The following is a 25474-nucleotide window of genomic DNA, read 5'->3' as shown; positions in this document are numbered from 1 at the left end:
ATGACACAATGGTGCAGACCGCAGGGTGTAGCATCGCCCCAAACCGAACATTTTTAGGCAGCAGGGGCAATTATAGGCCATTGGCAGGAAGACACAGAAGATGACAGATAGGCTTCCATACAGTGGCTGTGCTGCCAGTGAGGGATTTTTTTTTCCCTCCACTTTGCATTTGGCCGGGTATCTGGCTACGTCAGCGTGAGCTATTTTACGCCTGGCTAGAGCCACAGGAGGATCTGGCAACATGCGGAGTTAACTGGTCATGTGGAGTGTGCCAGTGCCGGCGTTAATAATTTAGTCTAATGAATCCTGCCACCTCTGCAGCCGGCCCTAAGGGAAAGGCACATACATCAGCTCTCAGAGACCAGATGTCCAGTAGGCTAGTGAAACAGCTGTGATGACTGACTTGTGGGAGCCATGTCATGGAGTGTTCATGTAGGTCCTATAATATTGTCATGATCAGAACAATATTAAATGAGAATTAATTTCAAAGTGTACCTGTCATGTAATTAAAGGGCCCAAATTCTTTTTTCCTTCTGTATTTCATTTTCTTTCCCTGAGGTCCACTTTTATGGGTTTATGTACCAAAAACTGTCATAATTTATTTTTAGATTACAATTTTCCAAACCTACATGGGCAGGTTTTGCTGATGTGCCTTTAAGACTTGTAAATGAGCTGTTTTCTGAATATGCTTTGTTTAAAAAGCAGTGAGTGCTGAACCTCTATAACTGCTAAACTTCTGTGAGCTGAATAGGTGGATATATGCAAAATATTTAGCTTCTGTGACATCATGAAAAGAATTAATTAGACACATCCTGTTTTCACAGTTTAGTTTGCATATATGGGCGATATGGACAGGGAAGTGGATAGAATAATTTAAAGCTTGAGTATGTTTACATTATATGAGTGATTAAATTCTATCAAGCCTTTTTTTGCTTTGAAAAGCAAAGAAAATTCAGTTTTCAATAGAATGGGCGATTTAAAAAGACTTTTTTTTCCTAAATCCGTACTACAGCTTATTTACAAACTCAGTACTCCCTTTGGTAGCACTTTGTAGCTTGCATTTTTCTGATATGATGCTCGTGTTTTAAACCAAGGTGGTGGACTGTAGTTTGTGATTAGTCAGTAGTCATTATGGATTTTCTACACTGCCTTTCAGAGCTCAGATAACATGATGAAATTCTGTTGTAAAATAAACTTAGTTTAGCTTTCCTGTCTCCTCCCTTCAGTTTATTCGCCTTCCCTTTCTCGCTGGCCCTCAGTCTCTTGCTGGCTGATGTTATGAAGGAAAGGAAAATGAAATACGCTCCCACAGACTTCCATTAGAGCAGCAGATGGAGATGATGCGCTGAAGGCAGACATATTTCACCCTGGTTTCATGGGAGGTATTGACGGAGAGGAGGAGGAGAGAACGGCGTCCAGCCATTTGTCTCTCGTCTCCGCAGAGCCTTGAAACCTCTGAGTCCAATCACTCGCTCGGAAGCCTCCTTTTCATGCTTTGGCCTTGAGAGTGCTATTGTGGCGGCAGCAGCAGCACCTTGAAGTGCAGCAGATAAACTAGCAGAGAGAGAAAAAAAATTATATTTCATGGTTATCAAATGCACAAATGATGAAATTTGAGCGATTTGACTTTCAACTGTGCCTGAAACTTTCAGTTAGCCTTGGGAGGCTTTGCTTTATTGGAGAGCCATGCAGTTCCACTAATCTGTTTTTTTATTGTTAACTCCACTATGTTTTAGGTGGGAAAGGAGGAAAGAAGAAAAAGACCAAAGCAGGGGCCAAGCCAACTAAGGCCAATGGCTCCAACTGGGCAAATGTCCCCTTACCACCCCCTCCTATCCATCCTCTGCCAGGCACAGAGCTGGAACACTACCCCACAGAGCACCACGAAGGAGGAGGGTAAGACTGCGAGAGCGTTTTGGTCTTTTTTTGTCAATGACAGTGATGTTTAACTATTACAATTTTAGAATTTTACTTTCTACTATACATTCAACTTAAAACATGTCAATTATTTATATGTAAGTAATTACATGGTTACATGGCAAATTACATTGGAACATGGCTACCTTTGCATTTTTATTTCATGCACATATAACTTTAACTTTACATTAAATGCAAATCATAAGAGCATCTCCTCTCATAGTAACAAACATTAATGTGGTTTTGATTGAATTGTCAGAATCCACTCTTTTGACAGAATTTCTTTCAATTTCAGTTTCTATTTGACAATTTCTTTGACAAGCAATTAATATGAAATTACAGCATGCTTTGGTATCTGCTGGTTATAACTGTGACTAGTAAGGGTTGACATGTAAAGAGCAGCAGAGTTGACAGATTGCTGCTATGTCAGGGCCCCTTTATGTAAAGTGTGTCAGAATGCTGAGCTACGACCAGCATATCTTTAACTTCTTCATTCAGAAAGGGCAAATTCATATATCTAGAAAAATGCTGTGCAATTTAGTATTTTTCCTGCAGGTTTATTATATGTATGAGTCTTTACATGAGCATTTATTATTTGCATACACAGGATGTTCTATTGTACATAATGGCCTATATTTTTCTCAGAAATTCACTGGGAGCTTGACTGAAAGGGTTTTTGCTTAGGGCAACACTATTAATACATACAGGAATATTAGGCAAACAGTGAGTAATTGACATCCAAGCACCAGCTTTAACAGCTTTTGCCTCAGCATTCTGTCCTGTTGTGTTATGGGCACAGGGTGTCTGTGCACTACCAGGAAAAAAACAAGAAGGTGGTATTACAAATTAAGTCTTTTGCTTGAGAGGTGTGCTTGCCTTTAAACCCCATTAATTTCCATCTCGAAGAGTCATCTAGCTTAATAGGCTCTCTGGCAAATGAGGACTCTTCTGCACTGTAAATCTTAGTACTGTCTTTAATGGTTTCAGATTAAAACTGTTATGTCCTCTGGGCTGTGCACTGACAAATTTCTTTAATGAACATTGGCTTTATGATGAGTATTATTTCAGCGTGTAGAAGCCAAGTGCTGGGAAAGCCAAGCCACAGACACTCTGCTTGGACAGCCCAAATAAGAGAGAGAAGGGGGGAAAAAAAAGAAGCTCTAAACGGCATGGACTTGTTTGCTCTCAGCTGACAAATGCAATATGAAGACATCAGATCTTTGCAGTGTGCTAACTTGAGAAGCCTAAATTAATTAATTTCATAACTAAGCCTAGATATTGAAGCACCTCTTAGGCTTGAGTTGTAGCTCACTTACTCAATTATGCACTCAACAAGCAAGCTGAAGGTTGTCCGCAATATGGAGATACAAGTTTTGAGTCGCTTTTACGCTTATTTTTGAATGTTCTACCATTGTATACTGCAGTTCATCTGTTTCTCCACATACTTTAAACTTAGCCCACTTTCACCTTGTTATTCAATGATCAGCACCCCTATAGGACCAGCACAGAGGAGGTATTATTTGGGTGGTGTACCATTCTCAGCACTGCAGTGACACTGACTGGTGGCAGCGGCATATTATTATCTGTTGTTCCGGTACAAGTGGATCAGTCACTCCTCTCTCTCTCTCTCTCTGTCTCTCTCTCTCTCTCTCTCGCTCAGTTACGAAAGTGATGGCTGGGGTCCTCCACTGCCCGTACAAACATACCTGCATCAGGGCCTGGAGGATGAGCTGGAGGAAGAGGAGGAGCGTGTGCCAACTCCACCCATCAGGGGTGTGGCCTCCTCTCCCGCAGCTGTGTCCTTCGGCAAGCAGTCCACAGCCACACTGACCCCGTCACCCAGAGAGGAGATGCAGCCCATGCTGCAGGCCCATCTGGACGAGCTAACACGGGCCTACCAGCTGGACATGGCCAAGCAGGCCTGGTAAGCCAGGCAATCAATACAGCAGGGCTTGGTGACACTTTATTAAGATGTTTTATAGATGCTCACCTTGTTATAATTTAGTTACAGTAAATTTTAATTGAATAGCAATTGAACAGAAGTGAACAGAAGCTGATACATTACAGGTAAAGTTGAGCGATGTTGAGTAATGGCTTTTGTTGTTTCTGCAGTCTGTCTTTTAGTTCTAGTAAGTTTAAAACATTGAGGAAGCCTATCATTGCTGTCCAAAGGAAAACGTGTCCAAAATAGTCAAAAACGTTCATTACTTTTAATGTAAGTCAATGTGAAGAGGGTTTATTCCAAGTGATTTTGGAGCTTTTCTATTAGTCCATTCATAATGAAAATTCCACACAGTGTTAAGGACAGCTGCTTTGTTCAAATGATGTAGAAACATACAGGTTTGTTTTTTGTTTTTGTTTTTTTGGAGAGCAATGTTATTTTGTGCGATACGAGTAGAATAAAGCTGGAGAGAAGCAACAAAAACGGCTCCTTTGGTTAAGTTTTCAGTTTTCATATGAGAAAATGTACATGAAGGAGCTGTTGGCCATTCATACAGAGGATGTCAGTTGCTGAGGGGTCAAGGCAAATGTGAACCTGTACATCCTAGTAAAATACTGGGCTGCAAGCTGAATAATTCAAATCTCTAACAGTAAAGGCATGCAAATAAGATAACAGGCTCTGAGTGTGAAAAGAGCTCATCACTAACTTGGTTTTAATCATAGCCTTAATCTTAATGCTGTTAGGTTAAAATGAATTTTATCAAATAGTTTGTGAAAAAGTTGAGTGTTCATACGTAAGTTATAGAGGACCATCAAATTATAGTGTTATCCAGGGTTTTGTTAAAAAATGTGTAAAACCTGAATGTGGAATAGTGCTTTACAGTGAAATATGCACACACCAAAAGGACCAGACAGTTACTGACACAAATGTCCTGTAAATGTATGACTCCTTCACAGTGGAACACTTTGCAAATGCATAGTCACAGCATTATTCATTCCAGCGATTGTCAGTAATCATGCTCCTCCAGCTGTTTTGCCAAACCCTCTTCTTCCCCCGTTCAGACCTGGAGAAGAATCAAAGCGATGAATTTAATGCTTAAGCCCCTATTTAGACTTGTCCGCTGGTGCGTTTCGGAGTAAGTGCATGGAGTATCTCTTTTTTTATGGCTTTCATGCAAAGCAAATGAGCCACATGCTTCACGGTGTCTCAGAATGAGGAGAAACTGGCATGCGTTCATTACAGTGGCTGCTCGCGGGGAATATGCTCCACTTGTCAAGAAGGAGACGTCATGTTACTGGAGTAATGACTACGTTGCTCCAAGTGCGTCTTTGACAACAGGGAAGAGCCCATAATTATATCCAAATCCTGGCACAGACCACATCAAAGAAATGGCACAACTCACGCATGTGCACACACACACACTACCACAGACATTCTCATGTGCACACACTGGGCCTGTCAGTAGACCTTGCCGTCTAGGAGGTGACAGCCCCAGTGCAGGCATGCCTGTGGAGCTCACCATTGTGTCCTCTTCAGCTCGCAATTAGAGGGTCATTGTGTTAGCATGCAAAACGCTGCAATGTGGAATTAGCCGGATTGTCCTGATTTATCGGAAACAAGGAATGTTCCAGAAATTACAAATTTGGCTTGACAGATCCCTCCTGCCCCCACACACGTTCCTTTCTAATCTAACTGTGTAGCTTGACACCTTTTGTCTCCGACTGACATCCTGTCTCAGCCCCTACTCAAATATGTAAATGTGTGATTCTGCATGACTGTGTTTTTGTGCACTTACAGGACGCACATGTCTTCATTTACATTTACGGCATTTTGGCTGACGCTCTTATCCAGAGCGACTTACAATTTGATTATATTTACACAGGGAGGCCAAGGTGGTGTTAGGAGTCTTGCCCAAGGATTCTTATTGGTATAGTGTAGGGTGCTTGCCCTGGTGGGGGATTGAACCGCAGTCTACAGCGTAGAAGGCAGAGGTGTTAACCACTACACTAACCAACCACCTCACCTGTCTTCACTTTGTAGGAAAACCAGAGAAAAACAAGATTAAATCTTTAAAAGCTCTGAATTATTACATGCCAAGGCTTATTTTTATGTAACTACAGGGACCTCAATGCAAACTAGTTGAGCTATTCTTAGGTTATAGAAGTGTGTAGTAAAACTTTGGGCCCGCTAGCAGACCCTGGCTATTTAAGAGGTTAACATACATCAAAAATGGTCTTGTTTTTGTGAAGTGAACTCTACAAAAGCACCAACATCACAGAAATAGTGACTTCCAAACCATAGCGTAGTTACCATATATGAGTGTATGGACTGGGTAGTGGATGATACATTTTGAAATATTTTTGCATATCACATTTTTGTTTTCTGCGATGTGGGTCTTTTTAAAATTGAAAGGTCAAAACCATTTATTTTTGGTTATTGAGGTAAACAGTAGAATTAGTCTTATATCAGAGACATTACAAAGAAAGAAACAAGTCACTGGTTGGAAAATAAATAGGAAAACCCATAACACATCGTCTGCTTATGGAGAAAGCTCCGGTTTTCCTGCCCTACACTTGGGCTCAGTTGTGGAGATGTGTGCAAGTAGCCAGAGCAACCAAAAAAATATGCTTTTGGAGCATTATTGAGCCAAACGCTGCAATCTACAAGATGTTTGTCAGATTTTAACAGTGGTTTCAAAAATGTTTTGGAAATGTAAATTTGGCTTTCAGCTTCACGTTTTTAGGTCTCTGTCCTTTCAAGATTACATATAGATATTTCTGTATTTCTAATATATATGTTAGATTACATATAGATATTTACGCATGTCTAATACATATGTTAGACCTATGTATTGTAACCTGTGTTTGTTTATGGACGTGTGCACATGCTGATGTTTTAAACTTTGTTCAGGCACTTGCAGGGTGGGCCATATCCTCCTCAGGCCCCCGCCCCTCCAGTGGGGTACATGTCCAGCACCCTCGTGTCTGACATCGAGACAGATCTGCCTGATGAAGATGAGGATGATGAGGAAGAAGATGAAGGTTATGAGATGTCTCCGCCCCTCCGTGGTATTGAGCATACGCCGGGTTCGAGCATGGACAACCTAGACAGCTCAGTAACAGGTGAGCCGCAGTCTACCTCATCCATGCCATTAATATGCTTTTCATGGGTAGTTCTAGCTCCATTAGCTATATTGTTAGCAGGGACAAATGTGTCCCTGGTTGGATTAATATAAACATTGCTTTCTTTTGTGCTACTAAACAAATAAAGAAATGAAGATACAAAACTGTCTCTGGGGTGGTTCCCCTCCTGTCACTGGGCTTGTACCCTCAGGAGTACATCTCAGTACCTATAGTCAGGGAATATAATTGTACCATAAGCCATTGAAATTACACACCCCGTCTCGTCTCCAGGTTTTTTATTTTATTGTTCTGTTTTGAAACATTAAGTTATGAAAAGATACAAATACATACTTTTCAACTGGGAAAACATATTTATGGTACACAGTTGAACCTTAAAATCACTGTTGTACCATTAAGGATACATTTACAGTGTTTGTACCTTGATGAAAGTAAACTGTACCTGCCCAGAACCTTTATTGTATTAATGACAGTGACCCTTGTAGTCTGTTGGCTACAGATGCTACCCAGTTTTTTTGACTTGCTGGAAATTTGCAAATGAATAATTGTAACAAATTGCTTTCAGAAAGACTTGTCCTATCTACCAGCCCTATACAGAGGTGCAAAGTAAAGATTGAGTGTGAATTTCTAATAAAGTCAACATCACTATTTCAGTTTAAAGTAAAAATTTTTTTTGTTTTGTTTTTGTACCCCCACCCCTGAGCTCTTAGCTTTAAGCTTTAGCTCAGCTGTAGCCACTTTCCTCCCATCTCTGCCAGAAAATTATCCAGAAGTAGAGCAGCTTATTGTAAAATGTCTCTCATCATTCAGCTGTTACGAGGCTTCTTGTTCTCCGGCCTCTCGTTCGAATTTTTCTGTTCCACCTTAAATTCTGACTGAGGCGCCAAATTTAAATACGGCACCATTTAAGGTGGAATGGAAAAATTCGAGAGAGAAGCTGGACAACTTTTTAGTGTTTGACAGTCTTTTGTTGCAGATTTAACGTTTCAGGAAACCAACTAAGGTGCTTATAAATGCGAATAAGTCTCCAAATGTTCGTCTTGGCTAAATCTCTCTCTGTCTTTTTGTTCTGCTAGCCAGGAGAGACTGTGTTGCTATGTGACCTGCAGTCTTGTTGAGAAATGGGGCTTTCGCGCTGTGTTGCACATGTCCTGTCTCGCAGATATTTTACTGACACAGTGACCCCTGACTCTCTAGAACACGACCAAATCCGGAGTTATAAAATCATAAAGAAAACGGGCAGGATGGCTGTAACGTGCTGCATGGACATCCATTATCACTGGATCTTAACTGCGCATTTTATCACAGATGAGTGGCAGCAGCGTCTAATGTGCTCCAAACAAAAGCAGTGAATGAGTCTTCCAGTTCACTCACCACTTCCAAATCACTTCCATTTGATTTATTAATAAAAGATATTGGACGTAAATTCATTATAGATTATTACAAATACTTTGCTTTAAAGCTACCAAGTCGTCACACAGTGAGGGGAAAAAAGAGATCCTGTATAGAAAAAAAGATGCATCGCAAATCGTTTTATAATCACATTGCAGCCTCTGAATCATAATTGAATCGTGAGGTGCCAATCAATAATTTGATTATTACTGCAGTACTATTTGTTTTTGCAGTACGATTTTTGAGTAGTCCTGAATCATCAGCATTGGAAGCTTTGCAAAGATAATATTCACATGTTTGCTTGTTCTAAGAGTGGAAAATAACAATTGCAGCTCACCGACTTAATCAGCTAAAGACATTTTCTGTTTAATTTGCTTTTTATCTGAGTCATCTTTTCTCTTTTTGGTGGATTTCAGTCAGTCCAGTCGGAGGCTATCCCTAGCTTGACTCCCACATGAGTTGAGGAAAAAGAGAAAAATCTGACTGGCCCTCAGAATCAGGGAGGAAAAAGTCTATTATACACACACAGCTCCTTCTGTGTGAGAGATCACAGCAGCCTTATCCACTCACATATCAAATTACAGTTCAAACCCGTGTGCAGTGCAGAGATAAAACAATGAAAATAACAGCTCGCTAATGATCTCTAATCTAAAAGCAGCGTATTTCATTTCCCTTATCACTTTGTGATTGCATTAGTAATGTTTAACAGGAAGGCATTGCTGAATGTTCACATGAATGTATTTATCCAGTTACAGCATGTACAGGCATTGTTTGATTTTCTAAGGTTACACTATGACAGACAAATGTGTCGTAGGCTGTGTTTGATGGCAGGATAAACGGCTTCTACATTCGTGTGTGTGTGTGCACGTGTGCATGCGTGTGTGTGTGTGTGTGTGCGCACCACACCTGAAAATGAACATATTCAAATTGAGTTTGTTCAGGCAGTTGGGGCTAAACTCTCTTGAATTATAATTACCACTATGAGAGGAGATAAGGAAAGTCCATGAATTTTAAAAAAGGCCACTGAAATGGGAAAAGAGAGAGAGAGGAAAAAGAAAAGAGAGAAACACCAAAGAGAGAGGGAGAGAGAAGGAGGAGAGATGAAGAGAGAGAGGGAGAGAGGGGGAGAAAGAGAGAGAGCAAGCAATGAGAGAGAGACAGAAAGAAGGAAAGAGAGTGACAAAGAGGAAAAGAGAGGAGATAGAGGAAAGAGGATGGAAGGTAGTGACATGGGAGAAGAGAACAGAGAAGGAAAAAAAATAAAGAGCAATAGGGAGCAGAAGAAAGATAGGAAAGAAATAAAAATAAAGAGCCAGAGAGAAAAAAAATATATGGAGAAAATTAAAGATAGAGAGAAAATAAAGAGCCAGAAAGAGTAAGAAAGGAGACGACTGAAAAGGAAAGAAGAAAAAAACAGAGAGAGAGAGAGAGAGAGAGAAGGAGACAGAGAGAGAGGAGAAAAAGAAAGTAAGGCCTAGGGTGAAAGAGGTGATAGAGAAAATAAAGAGCAAGAGAGAGTGAGAGAAGACATAGAAAAGAAGAAATAAAGAAGGTTAGGAGGAAGGAAGGTAGACAGCAGAAGGAAGACAGGAAAAATACAGAGAGAGAGAGAGAGAGAGAGAGAGAGAGAGAGAGAGAGAGTGCAGTGTAACTGGATATCAACCTGGCTGCCACCCATATCTTCTTCTTCTTTTTTTTTTCCCCCTGGGAAGATTTGGAATAAATCTCACGTTCGGCTCTTTTCCCCATTCCAGCCAGCAAGCACCATTTCCATTTTTACAACTTATTGAAACGGTTTTATGGGCCGTCTGTCATGGGGGACACATGAAGGGTATGACATTGGAGGATTTTAACTGAGAGCCTGTGTTACCATCTCTGTTCTTCCTCTCTGACCACAGCACAGAGCAGGACCAGAACAAAGTGCTCTGTGCCAAACAGCCCTCTATACATGTTGGCTGGAGTATAGTGTGTGCATTGTCAATATGGCTGACACATCCTAATTTTTAGGTCTTGCTGTATATGATTTTATGGACTGCGGTCCTTGTAGAGGAGGCTTGTGATCTAGGACTCTCTGCTGAATGTAGTGGTTTGAGTAGACCAGTACTGAGTTTAAAAATAAAAATAAATAAAAAAGATGTGAATGTTTTCTTGTATGTACATACTCAAAACAGATGTGTCAAAAATAACATGTTTAAGTGTCCAGTTCAAGTTCATTTCCTGCTTAAAGGCACAGTAAATGTTTCTGTACAATGTTAATACTTGAACCAAACAACAGAACAAATGCATCTCTCCCTTCAGAGCTCCTTCAGAAGCTCGGCCCCCCCAAACTCTTGGACGCTCATTTACAAAGCAATATCAGTGAGCTAGCAAACTTGTTTTATGTCTTGGTGGCCATAAAGCCCTTTGCAAACATTGTACAGATAAATTCCATGATATAATATTAGAGCAAACATGACATAGCAAGTAGTGTAACTAATGTTAACTAGCTTGTAGGTTAGCAATCTGTCACTACAATAGGCATTGATAAACTAATCAGTTGCTGTTTACAAGCATTAGCAAACGAGACACAATAAAACCAACCTGTTGGTTCTGTGAAAAATAAGTTAATGTTACCCACCTGACAAACAGAAACAGAGCCTCACCATCCCTTTTCATGCCTTTCAACTATTGATACAGCTGGATTGAGTTCCTTATTCACCAACCTCTTGTTCAGATTTTCCAGTTCCACCTTAAATGGTATAGCCATTACATTCTGGGGCCTTAGGTTCTTGTTCGAATTTTCCTGTTCCACCTTAAATGGTGCCATCTCTCCTTCTTGACAATGCATGGAGTTCAGCACATAGCCCTTCCTGTTCCTCTTTCTCAGCCCCTTTCCGTTTACAGAGCCAGGGCTGTGTACAAACACCATTTTTTTTTCAGTGTGCACCCAGACCGACAGAGCTAGTGGACAGCGAAGAGATATTGACTGAATTTGACAAAATGTGTGTCATCCTGTGCCTTTAATTCAGTCGTTGAGATGTAAACAAAGTCATTCAGAGTGGTTTGATGTGAAATGACTAATTGTACAGAAACTTACATTCTAAAATTTTATTGCAGTGGTAGTTATAGGAACCAGAGCTTGATGCATTCAGTGTAAATATAGTCTTTTAATTTACCATCCAAAATAAATTTTCTTTGGGGATTATTTTGCCTTATAAAAATGTTTTAGGTCACAACCTCATTTCTGAACATTGTTTTTCAGGCATCAAGTAGTGTTTTTATAATCATTCTTTGTGCTTTTTTGAAGAGTCATTAAATATTTCTGATGCCTGGTCTTTTCACCACCACTGTGAACAGTTCTGAATCAGTTTCAACACGTTTTGTGTTGCTCTTTACACATATTTAGCCAAGCCTGAAACAAATTGTGTTGAAATACCATAGAATAATAAAAGTGTAACATTTTTGAGAGTGTTCACGAGGACAAAGAATGATGGTAAGAAAAAAGAGATCTTCAGTATTTGAATGGAGCGAACAGAGAAAGCACAGAGTGAGCTGGAGCTGGGTTTGCTGGAGCTTCCGCTCAGTGTACTGGCGTTTTGAAATGCACTTTTCTGTGGTGTGATGGAGCAGTGGGTTTGCCTGCTCTGACATCTCCCTGGGCTGATATATTTAGAGGAATAGTAGTGGAGCGCCTCGGCCTAATCTGCTGCATCTCCCTGCCACTGTATTACTCTGCAGACAGCACTATTTCCCTTTATCTCTCCAGCGGCAGCTTCACTCCCAACTCTGACAGCAGCAGCCTCCATACTAACCCAGAGAGAGGGAGGGATTGTTGTTAGTCTTACTTAGAGTCTTTTATATTTTAAAGCTAAATCTTTTTTGGCTGTAATTGAAGCTTCTTATATCTCTAAATATCAGTTCTGGTAATTTCAGCAATGCTTACAGAATTAAATTGCGTTGATTTTAAGTTGCATTTTGAGAGAGAGAGAGAGAGAGAGAGAGGGAGAGAGAGAGAGGGAGATCAAGAAAGATCAAGTTGACAAGAGAGTGAGTAAATGAAAAGAGAAAATGAGAGAATGAGTGAGAGAGATCAAGGTGATAAGAGACTGAGAATGAGAAAACAAGAGAATGAAAGAGAGAGAGGTGGGAAAGTGAGAGGAGAAAAACAGAACGAGAGAAAGAAGGAGAAAGAAGGAAAAGAGAAATTGAGAATGAGAGTGAGAGATTTGGTTGATTTCATTGCCACAGAGGGAAGGAAAGGAAAAAAGAGAACCGGACAGAAGAAAGAATGAGAGAGTAAGTTTCGGTTGATAGCAAGCGAGTAAGAGGATGACACAGTGAGAGTGACCTAGAAAGATCACCGTAACCTTTTTTGGATATGGGGGTTGGATCGTAGCATTAACCATTTAGTTTAAAAACATTTAAATAAAAAGTGTTTGAGGCTATAACTTCCTCCACATGGCCTGCTGGTTAGCCCTTAAACACTAAGCTCATTCTTCAGTTTATTAATTGTTATTCACTGATTTGAAGACTTAATAATTAAGATTGATTGACCCTTATTGGTCCCATGACCGGGAACTTTCACCTCCACATTTAACTCATATGTGAAGTGAAACACCACATACATACTAGTGAGCACACACACACTAGGGGGCAGTGAGCACACTTGCCTAGAGCAGTAGGCAGTCCTATCCGCCGCACTCGGGGAGCAGTTGGGGGTTAGGTGCCTTGCTCAAGGACACCTCAGTCATGTACTGTCAGCTCTGGGGATCAAACTGGTGACCTTCCGGTCACAGGGCCTGTGAAACTTAACTTAAATTTACTTTTTTTTTTTTTTGGTAATTTTACAGAAAATAAGACTTATTATAGATTATTGTTCTGTACTTCACCACTAGCAGTTGAATGAAATAAAAATAGTAATTACTAACTTAAACAGTTAAAACACCAAATCATTTTTACAATGTCTGTACTTATGAGAATGTGGGCCCACACGGGTTAATGCAATGTACTGCATATGCAAACCAAATGCAGTCAGGCTCCTCTTGAGTATTTAGCCAGTGAAGGTGCTTTATGAGCCCTGTAACAGGACCAGTGAGCTCACTCCCTTTCCACCACAACTATGCCCACTCCCATAAAGCCCAGCCTGGACTGAGGAGAGTCAGGTCACATGTCTCTAAGGCGGGCGGAGATGGCCACTCGTCAAGGGGAATAATTACGATCCTTAACGATATGCAGATGAGGACCAGGGCTGCTGTAAATCAGCTTTTAGTGGCAGTAGGGTGCTGGACTGCTTTTATGACCCAGATAACTCTGCTAAGCGCAGTTCGGAATGTTAACTACGCATCACTAGGGTGTAAAATCACCTCTCCTGAAGGAGATGGGGGTTCCAAATAAGTGGCTTAAGCACAAAGTACTGAGCTGTGTGGAAAATTTTTGTTTGTTCTTGAAAAAAGATGTTCTGAGTTTGGATTTTGGGGATGTTTTTCAATGTAATCTGTATGTGCTGCATCAATAGCGTATGATCATTTCAATGCATTTCTCTGTACTTAGTTATTGACTTGAAACACTTAAAAAAGAAACCAATGGGCAGGTGCTGAAGCATGCATAGGTATATTTTTATTCAACAGGTTTTCTGTGGTTTTCTAACTTCAACTGTGATAAGCTTTACATTTAATGGGCCTAGAAACTCCAAGCTTCCATTCATCACTGCTATAACTTAGTACTAATTCAGTCAATTACTGACTAATAAACTTTGAGCCTTAATAAGTCCAGGACTTTAAGCTTTACTGCATGAGTATAGAAAGATACAGAATGGTTAAAGATGTAATTTTGCAGTAGAGTTTAGACCATCTAGTTTTCCATAGAAAAATAAAATCATCACAGTTTATAATTCAGAAGAAGCAACAGTTCAGAAATTTATCCTTGTTTGACAAGCTGCAATGTATCAAGCAAATGTTAGAAAAATATTCAAAATATTCCAGCGGCTGAGGAGCTGCTGCTGTTTCTGTTGTTGTTGTTGTTGGTGGTGGTGTTGTTGTTAAGCTGCCAGCATCATTCCCAGCTTAAAGGTGAAAACCCCGTGTTTTGGAAAGTGTATTTAGCTGAGTCCTTATTAGTGATGGCACCTCTTGCAGGAGCTGTTAGTGTAGAGTGGCGTTTGATGGTGCAGCAGACTCAGACTCAGTGCAGGTTTTCTGCTGTTTTCTGCTGAGCCTGTCTTTCTGATGTGGAGCAGCACAGGGCCTGGGCTCACGCTTTGGCAGCACGTCTGATTCATTACATTCTGTGTTGCTTTGTTGAGAGATGGGCCCAAGGGACGCAACTTTTCTTTGGATGTAAAACAAAGCTGTATACAGTTTCAGAGTGGAGACAGCAGGAGATTTAGCTGCCAGCGAGGGAAAATAACTTTAGAGAGTTTTTCTTTTGTAACAAATATATTTTTTTCTTGGGCTGCTGCAATTTTCTGAAATTTACCCTACTTTAACCCTTAGTAGTCACTGTGATTTCTGGGTTTAATAAAAGCATGCTGCAGTTTTAAGCTATTATTTTTTTGTAGCTCGTTGAAACAAGTGGGGAAATTCTGTTGAAGGTACAGATTCAAAACTTTCAAGAGATGCTACATTTGTGTTAGTAAGTAGAAGATGAGACATTTTATGATTGGAATTGTATAACAGATTTTGTCTTCTTGCAATTGTAAATACATGTAAATGTAATTAATTACATACAGCTGTGTTAAAATGTGAAGTATTCCTGGTCAAATTACACATTTTGATGATTTTGTAAGTGAAAATCATGTTTGTTCCTCGGCATGGAACAAATAAAAGTATGGCATTTTCCTGCAAAATATTAGTGCACCATGTCAATTTATTTGCTGAGTTTTACAGATTGAAAGAAATGAAATGAGAGCAGATTGTTTTTTTTATAATATATATAATATAATTTTCTATAATATGTTAAAATTAGCAAATTAACAGTAAATGTGCACTAAAATGTGCAGAGGTGTGTTCTGTGTAGAGGATATGTACTTGAAAATCAACAGAATCACCCATTTGACAAGGGTTAGCCAAACGACTCTGTAACTTACTATGTAATTTAAGTAATTTGGAACTGAATACTAACTGAAGAGTATAGCTAAATAGTCTATCAAAATCAACTTCTAAGAGTTAAACTAAGTATTTTGTTCAGCTATAATATCTACAGATGTAACGTGGGTCATTAGTAGATCAGTCTGTTTCAGGCTTCTGAAGACATGTTTTTGCTGTCAGTCTCACAAAGACTTGGCTTGGAATTGGCAATCAGCGGAAGAGACTAACAATCTCTACAGAGCTTTTGATACTTTTTGTGTACTGTTTGTGTACTGTTTCATCTGTCTTAGCTCAGGCCACTTACAGGTGTTCTGTGTGTTCATCTCTGACAGGCCTGTCCATGTGAGCTGAATGTTGTAGACTACACTCAGGTGACTGAAAATAAGAGTTTTTTGGAAAGGAGCAGGCTACTGCAGAACATGTTTTACCATGGCAGCACAGCAAAGCTTAGCAGTTCTAGAGGAGTAAGTTAATACATTATACTTACAGGCCAACAGGAACCAGAGGGAAAATTGCATATATGGGCAAATGTTCTTTTACCGAACAGGCAGCAAGAGACAACTGCTGCCCAGCACTGCTCAAGTGGCCAAGATAGCAGAAAGGTCACTTCTAGCCATACATTTTTTTTTTTTTTTATGTTAGGCATCAGCACTAACTACCCCACAGCCCAGCACAGAGTAGACCCAATAGCACATGGGCACATCTTAAACCAACAACAACATTAACAATAAACTGATTCTCTCTCCTCACCTGGAGCATGGCACCTCCCAAGAGCCTTTTCACACTGCCCCTTTACATGGCTGTGCATCCTACACTCTCACGACAGAGTGGCCAGTGGTGAACGCCACATACTTGTGATCAGAGGATCACAAACATCCACCAATAACCTCTAGCAGTTCAATTTGTTTCTTTGCTATATCATTGGGTGACCGTAGATTCAAAATCCTTGAAATTTTAATGTGGACAATTGCTTCATGGACTTAAGAACAGTCTAGCAATAATAATAGATAATGGGCCATGCACTGCTGGACATTATGACCCAAAGAAAATGAAGTTGGTACAAAAAGTGAAAAAATGATGGGTGGCTATCACTTAGAAGAACGTTAAATCTAGGATATGTATCGTTTCAGTTTAGAGGCTTGTAGTTCTCTAATGCAAATGTGACCTGCTTCATAATTTTGATTTCTTTTAGCACCAAACTCGATTTAAGTATTTTTTTCTTTTTCTTCATTCCTAAAGGATGAAAGTGATACCATTGTTATTCCAAACATTCCAAGATATACTCATTAAAATGTTTGTGTTTAGAAGGCTGCTAAGGCAAAAGAATGAGGTGTCATCATATTTTAGCTTTCAAAATGTATGAATTGTTTAAATTTCACAACACAACATAACAGGTGAGATTTTGTTTGATTATTTGAAACCAATAAATCCCTAAACGGTGGAGTGTTAGCTGAGCCATAAATGTGGTTTCAATACGAGTGAGCCGCTGTGACTTTCATGTAAGAAATCGCCCCTCAGATTGTCCTGTATCTTCTGTAATGATCTTCTGCAATCAAATCACAGTCATTATATTATTCACCATAACAGATTACCTCAAGTGTTCTGTTCCTTAAGTGTTTTGCAAAGTAAAGAAAAAGGTAAAGCAGAGATGCATGCTTTGGCATTTTTGTAGGCCAAGAAAGAAGTTCCACTGCAAGTACTATGTTGCAACTGACATTGTAATTTAGTCCATGTAAAATACTTTTCAACCAATCAGATTGTGTGCTCACAACTAGCCATTATACAAAGTGCAGTGAGTAGCCAGGACCTTGCTCAGACCTCTCCATTGCACATTTAAACTGAGTGGGTGTGGTGAACTCATTCCTTGTGGCGGCTGCTTGTAGGCTCCATGGTGAATGGTTGGGGTTCAGCATCGGAGGAAGATGACAGGCCCTTTTCCAGCCACAGATCCAGTGCGGGTAGCTCCTCTGACGGCTCACTCTTCACCCACTGCAGCTTTGCCCGGGCGCTGGCAGCAGCTGCAGACAAAGCTGGCTACCGGCTGGACGGCACCAGCCTCAGTAAGAGAGGTTTGTGTGTTGGGAAGAGACGACCTTAATGATGTGGATCTCTGATGGTTATTCTGGAAAGCTGACACTGCCATCTTCTCTTTCTGGCTGTTTCTGGGTTCTGTGGCTTTGTTCCATCACTCTGCTTATGAATTCCTTGAATTTTTTTGCTGTTTCTGAGAACAGTTGGGTTGGTGATGGTAACACCAACCCAGTTTAAGTTTAAAGGTGTCAGAGAAAGACAATGAAGTTCACAGCTGTAGCTGAGCTCTGGAGTATGCATGGTACCAATGTGTAATATTCACATGGGATTAATAAACTGTCTGGGCATTCTGCTTTATTTCTCTAGCCACATGACTTGCTTCTTGCTGACTCTTCAGAATGGCTGCCTTGATGATAATAATTTCTTAAGACTTCTTCACAGGATTCAGTGAAGCCTGTTTCACCTTCTCAGAACTACTCAAAGTCATTTTCCCCTCTACAAATTATATGGTTGATTGGAGGATGTTGTTTGATGCTCTTAGTGTATTATTCCATCTTCCTGTTGCTTAGTATCTCTCTTTATCTTCCCTTCTGACTTTCTTGCACAAGCATGGCTTCTAAAAAGCTTACCTTAACTGTAAAAGCTGATTCATAGCTGATGTTCTCTCTTGTGGTGTCCGTTTAGATAAAGGCCTGCCCCTGAGACCTCGCCCTGCTAGTCCATTCTCTACAGATGGCAGCACTATGGGCACACACAGTCTGGGGCACCAGCGGGCGGCGCGACCTGCCCGCAAACACAGAGGCCCAGGCACTGCCCCGCACCGCAGGGATGCCAGCGCTGACGGTGAGGCCTAGTCCTGGATCTCTGTTCTGACCAAAAATGAAGCCCTACCCTCTTTATGTCTCTGAACAAGTATGAACAATGCTAATAGCTAATATGAGTAAACACTGTTATTGGTTAGCAAATCTGTGTCAGAGCTTAATCATTAAAGGGATCCGAGCTGGAGTAGTTTCAACTGGGGCATTCTATAATTTAAATTTTCTCCAATGTTTGTAGTTTATGAATCTCTTATGTATTGTATGTCTAACTATAATAATTGCAGAGTGAACAGCCAATCATTAGCTGAACCCACAGCTTACTCAGCAGTAACAATCTTGTTCAAGTCGGCCTTTTGGCAGTATAAAGAAACTTGATAATAGTCATAATTATGCGCATTGTTGTTATTGGAATTGAGTGTGGCACCTGTGGCATAACACTGACATATACATCTAGGATCTGACATTTTAATCTGGGTATTATGTGATAATTTGGGGAAATTGCATAGATAATTTTATCCCATACAAATTGAAGAGTCAAATCTCTTACAAATTACATTACAGATCCTCCTGTGGTAAAAGAATCTGTCTGCAAGAATGCTTTAGTACAAGTAACCTGACGTAATAATTACATAAAGGTTCAAAAAGGTTCTATAACCATAGAAAACACATTCTCCATCTGCACCAGCATGTAAATATTTCTATGTAGAACCCCTGAAGTACCATCTTTTTAAATGTATACATTTAAATTTGATTTATGCAATTAGCATTAGTGCTGCAGCGCCATAAAATGAATATGAAGCTGAAGTGGCAACCAAGGTTACAGCAGCTCATGTATTCATATTGATGCCAAGGGCACCGTGTCTTTTAACTGTCAAAACGCAATTGTGCTCATTTTTCTTAAAAAAAAAGTGGTTTGCCATAATGAGTCACAGTACTGTTACCATATTACTATTATAAAAAGCTTGACACAGTTAGAGCCTACTGGCATGTGTTCCATTCAAATGGAGTGACAAGACGTCACACCTGTGGAAATCATTCTTCTCTGTTATGCTGTGTAAAAAATGTGACCCTGCTGATATTAAACTGTGTGTGTGTCAGACCTACCTCCACCCCCAGAACCCCCACCCTGTCAGGGCCCACGTGCTCAGGGGCCAAGGAGCGTGGGAAATGTAGGCGACCCTTCTGATCGTAAGGCCTCGTCATTGGAGAGGCAGCCCATGGCCGGCCTGGAGGAGGTGAAGAGCTCTCTGGACAGGCAGGCCCGCACCTCTCTGGAGCGCCACCGGCAGGCCCAGGAGAGACTGGGCTCCATGGAGAGAGCAGAGGAGGCTAGGAGAGCGCAGAAGAACGGCCCAACCTCAGGTACAGTCTTAAAGACAGGTGACTGACTCATAGATGCAGAATTACTCACTGACATCTATAAAACTAACTATGGAACATACAAAATACAGATCTGAAGATGTTCAGAGTTTTTCTAACAACTCAACACAGTTTGAGGCAATTATTATTTATTATTATTATTAATAATAATAATAAATAATTTTTTATTATTATTATTATTAAATCCATACTATTGATCAAATTTGACTTAACAGGGATAAAATTCCATCCATTTTCTATGAGAACTAGATTTTGTGCACTTTATGGGTAGCAAAGAATCTAGGTTAAGAACCAAATTATTCAGTATGGGCTTGTGTAAGTCAAGCTTGGATGTGGGAATGTGAGCTTACAGCCTCAGTCTGGTCACTAGGAGACTGGCAGCTGTAGATGTAAACCCTGGTGTTCAATTAGGCTTCCTGCTCATAGCATGCAGTGAACAGATTGGCTTGCTACCACCGGCTCTTAGTAAATACTGAGATGGCCGGCACCGGCCTCCTTCAGCCGCAGGCTTACTGGAGGCAAAGAAGCGCAGATGTGCTGTAATCACCCTGGTTTTTATTTCACTAACACACACACAAACACACACATGCACTCAGAGTGAATCAGTCTCAGTACATCTGCCTGTGAGATCATTAAGATCTAGCATACAAGCAAGAGTTTAGAGGTCAGAGAGTGTATTTCCTGGCTGTCCTTTAATATGGACCTCAACAGCTTTTTAGACTACTTTTAACAAGTCTGATGAGGCCTCAGACTGTTGTTGCTTATAAGGTTGGTGGTCCTAACAACCAGTGTCTGCTAGAGGTTATAATTAGAGGGAATGCTGTGATAAAATCTAATTTAATAGAGCGCTTGTGTTTATTTCTCTTTATAGAAGAGGCCATGCTGCCCTATAGCAAACCATCTTTTCCATCCCCTGGGGGCCACAGTTCATCTGGGACGGCATCCTCCAAAGGCTCAACGGGTCCTCGGAAGGGAGAGGGCTCACGAGGTCAGCACCAGCGTGCCAACACTGAGCACGACTCCAGCTACCTGGGGACCAACGGCCAGGGACAGTATTCGGGAGAGTTATGTACGTCTGCACTCGGCTTCACTCTACACATGCATTTCGGTTCAGGTGCATTCTTTTCAAATTAGTTGGAAGACTAGAATCCTGTCAATAATGTACCGCCATAATCAGAAACCCAATTAGGTGGAATCTGTATTTTAATGATATATTGACCTGATTAGTGTAAAAATCCATGTGATGAAATAAAGCAATTAATCATCCTCTAACCACAATGTGGACTACTGGTGTAAAGATTGGGGGGAAATCAGGTATAGTTTTTGTTTGTTTGTTTGTATGTTTGTTTTTAATGCAAATGAACCTGTCCTGCAGCCCGACTTACAGCATGTACCATGAATATTAATAATTCATTTTACACGACTGCTTTGTCTTTATCCCTCAGAATTAAACAGGCTTTTTTTGTGATTGTCCCTTAAATATAGGTATATACAAATGAGCTCTGCTCTGATTGGGAGCCTTGTGTTGTCTCTCATTCAAAAAGCAGTCCAGGCTGAAACCCTTCTTATAACCAGCAGGAATCAGCAGAGCTAAATAGACTGTAGACTGAATAGGTGGATATCTGTAAATGTGTTGGGTTTCGTCACATCACAAAAAGAATTCATTCAAAATAGGCTTAGTTTTCATATATGAGCTGTATAGACTTTGGTGGTAAATGGATTGTTTTGAAACCTCAGTAGCATTTACGTACTGCATCAAACTCTTTTATTTAAAATAGGAACCATGTCCATGATATAAACCCTTTTAAAAAATCTGATTTTCTTAGAGGAGAGTAATTAGACAAGATTAAATATTTCTAACTTAAAAGAAAACTAATTTATCGTGTTGTTGTGATATCAGCACTGAAACATTTTCAGGTATTTAAACCATCTTTCAGCCAAAAGAGATTTGTTTTTAGCAATAATCTATAAAAGAAAATATCAAATCTAAATAAAATAAATTGCAGTCATGTCCATAAATATTTGGACACTATCAAATTTGTTATCAATTTTATTTTCTACCACAGAAATTAAAATTGAGCCCCAAAAATGTATAACATGAATGTAATTTCTACACCATTCACCTGATTTCACATTAAAGTACAGCTCATATTCATTATTTAAGTTCAGCTCCAATTTTCTGTATGTGTGTTACTTGAATTATATATTTTACTTAGTTGAGAAATAACAATGAAAATCAAATATTGCTTGGAGAATTTCTAAGGAAGGTGAGATTTCAATGTATTTCTTCATGTTTCTCAGTATTTGCACTCCAGCATGTGACACTCCTACATTCATATTTCATGTTTTTGGTCAGTTGCGATTTATGATTCAGGGATGTGTGTGTGTGTGTCTGTGCGTGTGTGTGTTTGTGTTTTCTGCAGAGTGACCAGCCCTGTGTGTGAGCTGGAGAATGCCTTTACCTGCCCTGGAGATGCCTCGCAATGCTCGGTGCAATGGACTCGTAACTAGTGTCAGAAGGAAGAACAGATCGGATGAAGGTGAACGGCGAAAACAGCGAACTGTAAATGTGATGTAAAGATGGACATGCGACCCACAGTGTTGATTTGATGTTTTCTGTCCTTTCGAGAACAAACAAAACACCTTCCTCTTTCAAAACGAAACCATTCATCCAGAGACAGAAAAAAAAAAAAAAAAGGAAAATCGAAAGAATCATCCGACTCACCCAACGTTTGTGAACTGGAAAGGGGGATCATATTTCCTGTAAATATATTCTCAACATTTGAAATTGTTATTGCATTGCTATGCAAACCGGTTCTGTACGCTCCACACCCCCTTCATGCGCTATTGGTCATTTGTATTATATGTGAATTGATTGGCTGTGGTGCCATACAAATGATTTTTGTTATCATTTATCATTTGTTAATACTTCTCATGGGTTTAATTGCTGTTGTTATTATTATTATTATGATTATTATTATAATTAACTGTTTTCTTTTGCACTGCAATTTTGGTGAAAAGCACAAAAAAACCATAGCTCCCGCTGACATGAAGCACCGGGGGAGAGGAGATGTGAAGAGGAGTTGCTGTACTGTAACTAGAGAAAAGAAAATATATAGCCATGTACAGAGATATATTAAAATACACCTGCGTCAGTGCGGGTGTTAGGATTTGTGATGCTGAAAGGCAAAATTGCACGTAAGTTGTTGGCAGCAGTGGGGTTCTCCTGAGGCTATGACAGAGGGTGGCACCCTCTCGATGTTGGAAGTATGCTAAAGAGAGAGAGATGCTGATGCTTGGTCAGATGATTGCTGGACAAATGCAGTGGTGTCAGACCCCATTGCAATAAACATCAACCCAAAAGTGGTCATGTTTTCAAAACACCCAACTGTTCTTATTCACCCCTGAGTCCTATTCAAACACCTTGTCTTATTTAGCCCACTCGAATGCAGGCCACCAGACTGAACTTCATTTAGTGCCATTATACTTGGCCTGCCGCTGTTCTTTGTTGTTTACTTGTTTGTGTATGTCAGCCTTGCTCCTCTGTGAACATCAGTCGATATCTCACCAATTCTCTGTCCATCAGGTGTCAGACGGACAATGTGAGTAATGTTGGTGGCGATTATCTCATCAGCTTTCTGAATAAGGTTTCTCTCTGGCTGTAGCCTCATCAGTTTTGTATTTATGATCTCTTTATGTTCGTTATGGTTGTTTTTTTTTCTGTTTTCAGTTTCTCCACTGAAAGATGGATCTTAAAGCACTTAAAACGCAAGCAATTTATAAGCCATATGAACAAGAATACGTTTAGTCTTCCTGTATGGTTTTCCATTCAGTGAATCTGTTGGTCTTATAAACACTGGGAGTTCATACATGAAGACGTGTCTTGTGTTTTGGTGCTTTTGAAAGATCATAGGGTGGTCTCAAGACCCACGGTTGTTTCAAGCTTGGTAAACTTTGTTCTGAAACCTAAATTGGGTTATTGATCCATTTATCAAACGACTTCACCTGCACTATGTAATATCACATTACATAGACAGTTAACGCTAAACCATTGTGTATCTAATCATTTTGGCCTCTGGGGAATGGCGTTATGAATCATCTCAAATATTTATTCCTTAAATTTTATTTTCAAAGCACTTAATTCCTTTGGTTTACTTGACACAAGGCCACATCACAGGTTCTACCGTTTCCAGATACGTCTTTATCTATGCAGAGAACTGATTCACTCGTAGTACAGATTAGTGGCGTAACCCTCAACCTGTGACAGACTTACCATACTTGGCATTTGATAACAATTAAGGCATTTTGACGTCGCAGTGCACTATGTGCACAACAGTGTCTAGCTAACTGTGATGTTTCAGATTTTCTTTAGCGATAAGTATTAGCGGGTGTCAGACACAGATCAAAGCTGTAGTGGGTAAACTCACCAAAGGAGTGAAGGAGCATATCTGCAGTAGCCGGTTCTCACTGCCTATTTCTCCACACAGGGCAGACCACTATCTACCAGATACATTCTACAGTTTAATGGCCATGGGTCCTTTTAGTTTGCTTGATGTTCATGTTCTGTTGTCTTTCTTGGGGTTATTTTATATAAAACTGTACAAAATGTTGCTCAAAAAGGATATTTTTTACTGTTGAGCTTTCAGGAGAGTAATCTGGTACAATGACTGTTTGTTTTCTTTTTTTCTTTTCTTTTTCTTTTTTTTTTTGTTTCCTTCTTTTATTTTATGTATGAATGCTGTTGCTGAAGAATGCCGGAGCTGAAGGCTTTCTCAGACTGACTGTTGTCCACTCGTGTCCATGTTTCTCCCAGACTCTCATAAACCCCCATATCTTTCAGTTCTAGTGTCCAGTTGTTCGGAAAATGAGGTGCGGAGAGTATCTCAGGTTATTTTACATATATTTTGGTGGTGTCATGTGAGTGTGTGTATATATGTGTATATATTCATATGTATCCTCACACAAAGAGTTCATTCCAAGTCGGCTAATGAAACTTCTTCCCCCCATGTGTCCCATGGGTCTCAATTCTTTTTTTTGCCTCTGTTGACGGTGGAGTCCCATGCCTTGTAACTCATCAGAAGACGTGCTGGTACACTTTATGTCCATATGTTCATAAGACAAAGATGTCAGTTACAGAACATACCAAAATTAATATTGATATTTCTAATGTCTAATGCATTTAGTGTCTTTTTTAATGCTAATGGTTTTTCTTTAAAAATCACAGTGTTGTTGTTTTTTTGTATTTATTAAGATAATAAAGGTATATTGTGAAAAATGCATAAAAATTTGTGGAATATGAAATGTTTCTTGTTCAGCCTCCCCCACCCAACCGCTGTATCCCTACCTTGTCAGCCATGGAAAGCTATGCGAGACACTTTGTTCCGAAGCTCACACTCAGACTGGATGATTCAGCAAAACCTGAAATGCTCAGATCATTTTTTTGTGACTTGTATGTGCACCATGCTGCTTCATCAACGATACCAAGAAAACAACATCTGAAAATATGAACTTGATGGAAATGCTACCGTTTACTAAAACAAGCTTTTTTTATTATTATTATTATTTGTTGCTTTAATTTTGGAAGAATCAGCCATGCTTTCTCTCTCTTTCCCGTCTCGATATTGACAGATCTTTGTAGCTTCTATGTGTGTTGCCTTTTTTTGCTAAAAAATACAAAACAAAGATTAAAAAAAAGAAACAGTGAAAGATGTTGGGTGAAGCGTCTCTGTACAGAAGCCCCACCCTTTTTACATCCCGTTTTCTTCCTGTAAGCAAAGCGTCTCTATTCAC

The 25474-nt window shown here is 39.9% G+C and overlaps 1 protein-coding gene across 9 annotated transcripts in view; it reads left to right on the top strand.

The window, feature by feature from the left end:
* Positions 1-22414, top strand: part of robo2 (roundabout, axon guidance receptor, homolog 2 (Drosophila)) — a 608847-nt gene extending 586433 nt beyond the window's left edge. For all 9 annotated transcript variants that reach the window (XM_037546536.1, XM_037546541.1, XM_037546543.1 and 6 more), the window contains 7 exons: positions 1737-1896; positions 3578-3841; positions 6770-6981; positions 18171-18329; positions 19403-19666; positions 20556-20753; positions 22108-22414. In XM_037546536.1, coding sequence (XP_037402433.1) covers positions 1737-1896; positions 3578-3841; positions 6770-6981; positions 18171-18329; positions 19403-19666; positions 20556-20753; positions 22108-22109 — 1259 coding nt within the window. In that variant the 3' untranslated portion in view covers positions 22110-22414. The remainder of the gene's footprint in view (positions 1-1736; positions 1897-3577; positions 3842-6769; positions 6982-18170; positions 18330-19402; positions 19667-20555; positions 20754-22107) is intronic.
* Positions 22415-25474: the final 3060 nt, after the last annotated feature.

This window comes from Pygocentrus nattereri, chromosome 17, assembly GCF_015220715.1.
Source record: "Pygocentrus nattereri isolate fPygNat1 chromosome 17, fPygNat1.pri, whole genome shotgun sequence".
Classification (NCBI taxonomy): Eukaryota; Metazoa; Chordata; class Actinopteri; order Characiformes; family Serrasalmidae; genus Pygocentrus; species Pygocentrus nattereri.
The sequence above is the reverse complement of the archived record's forward strand: the minus strand, read 5'-3'. Positions and strand labels throughout refer to the sequence as shown.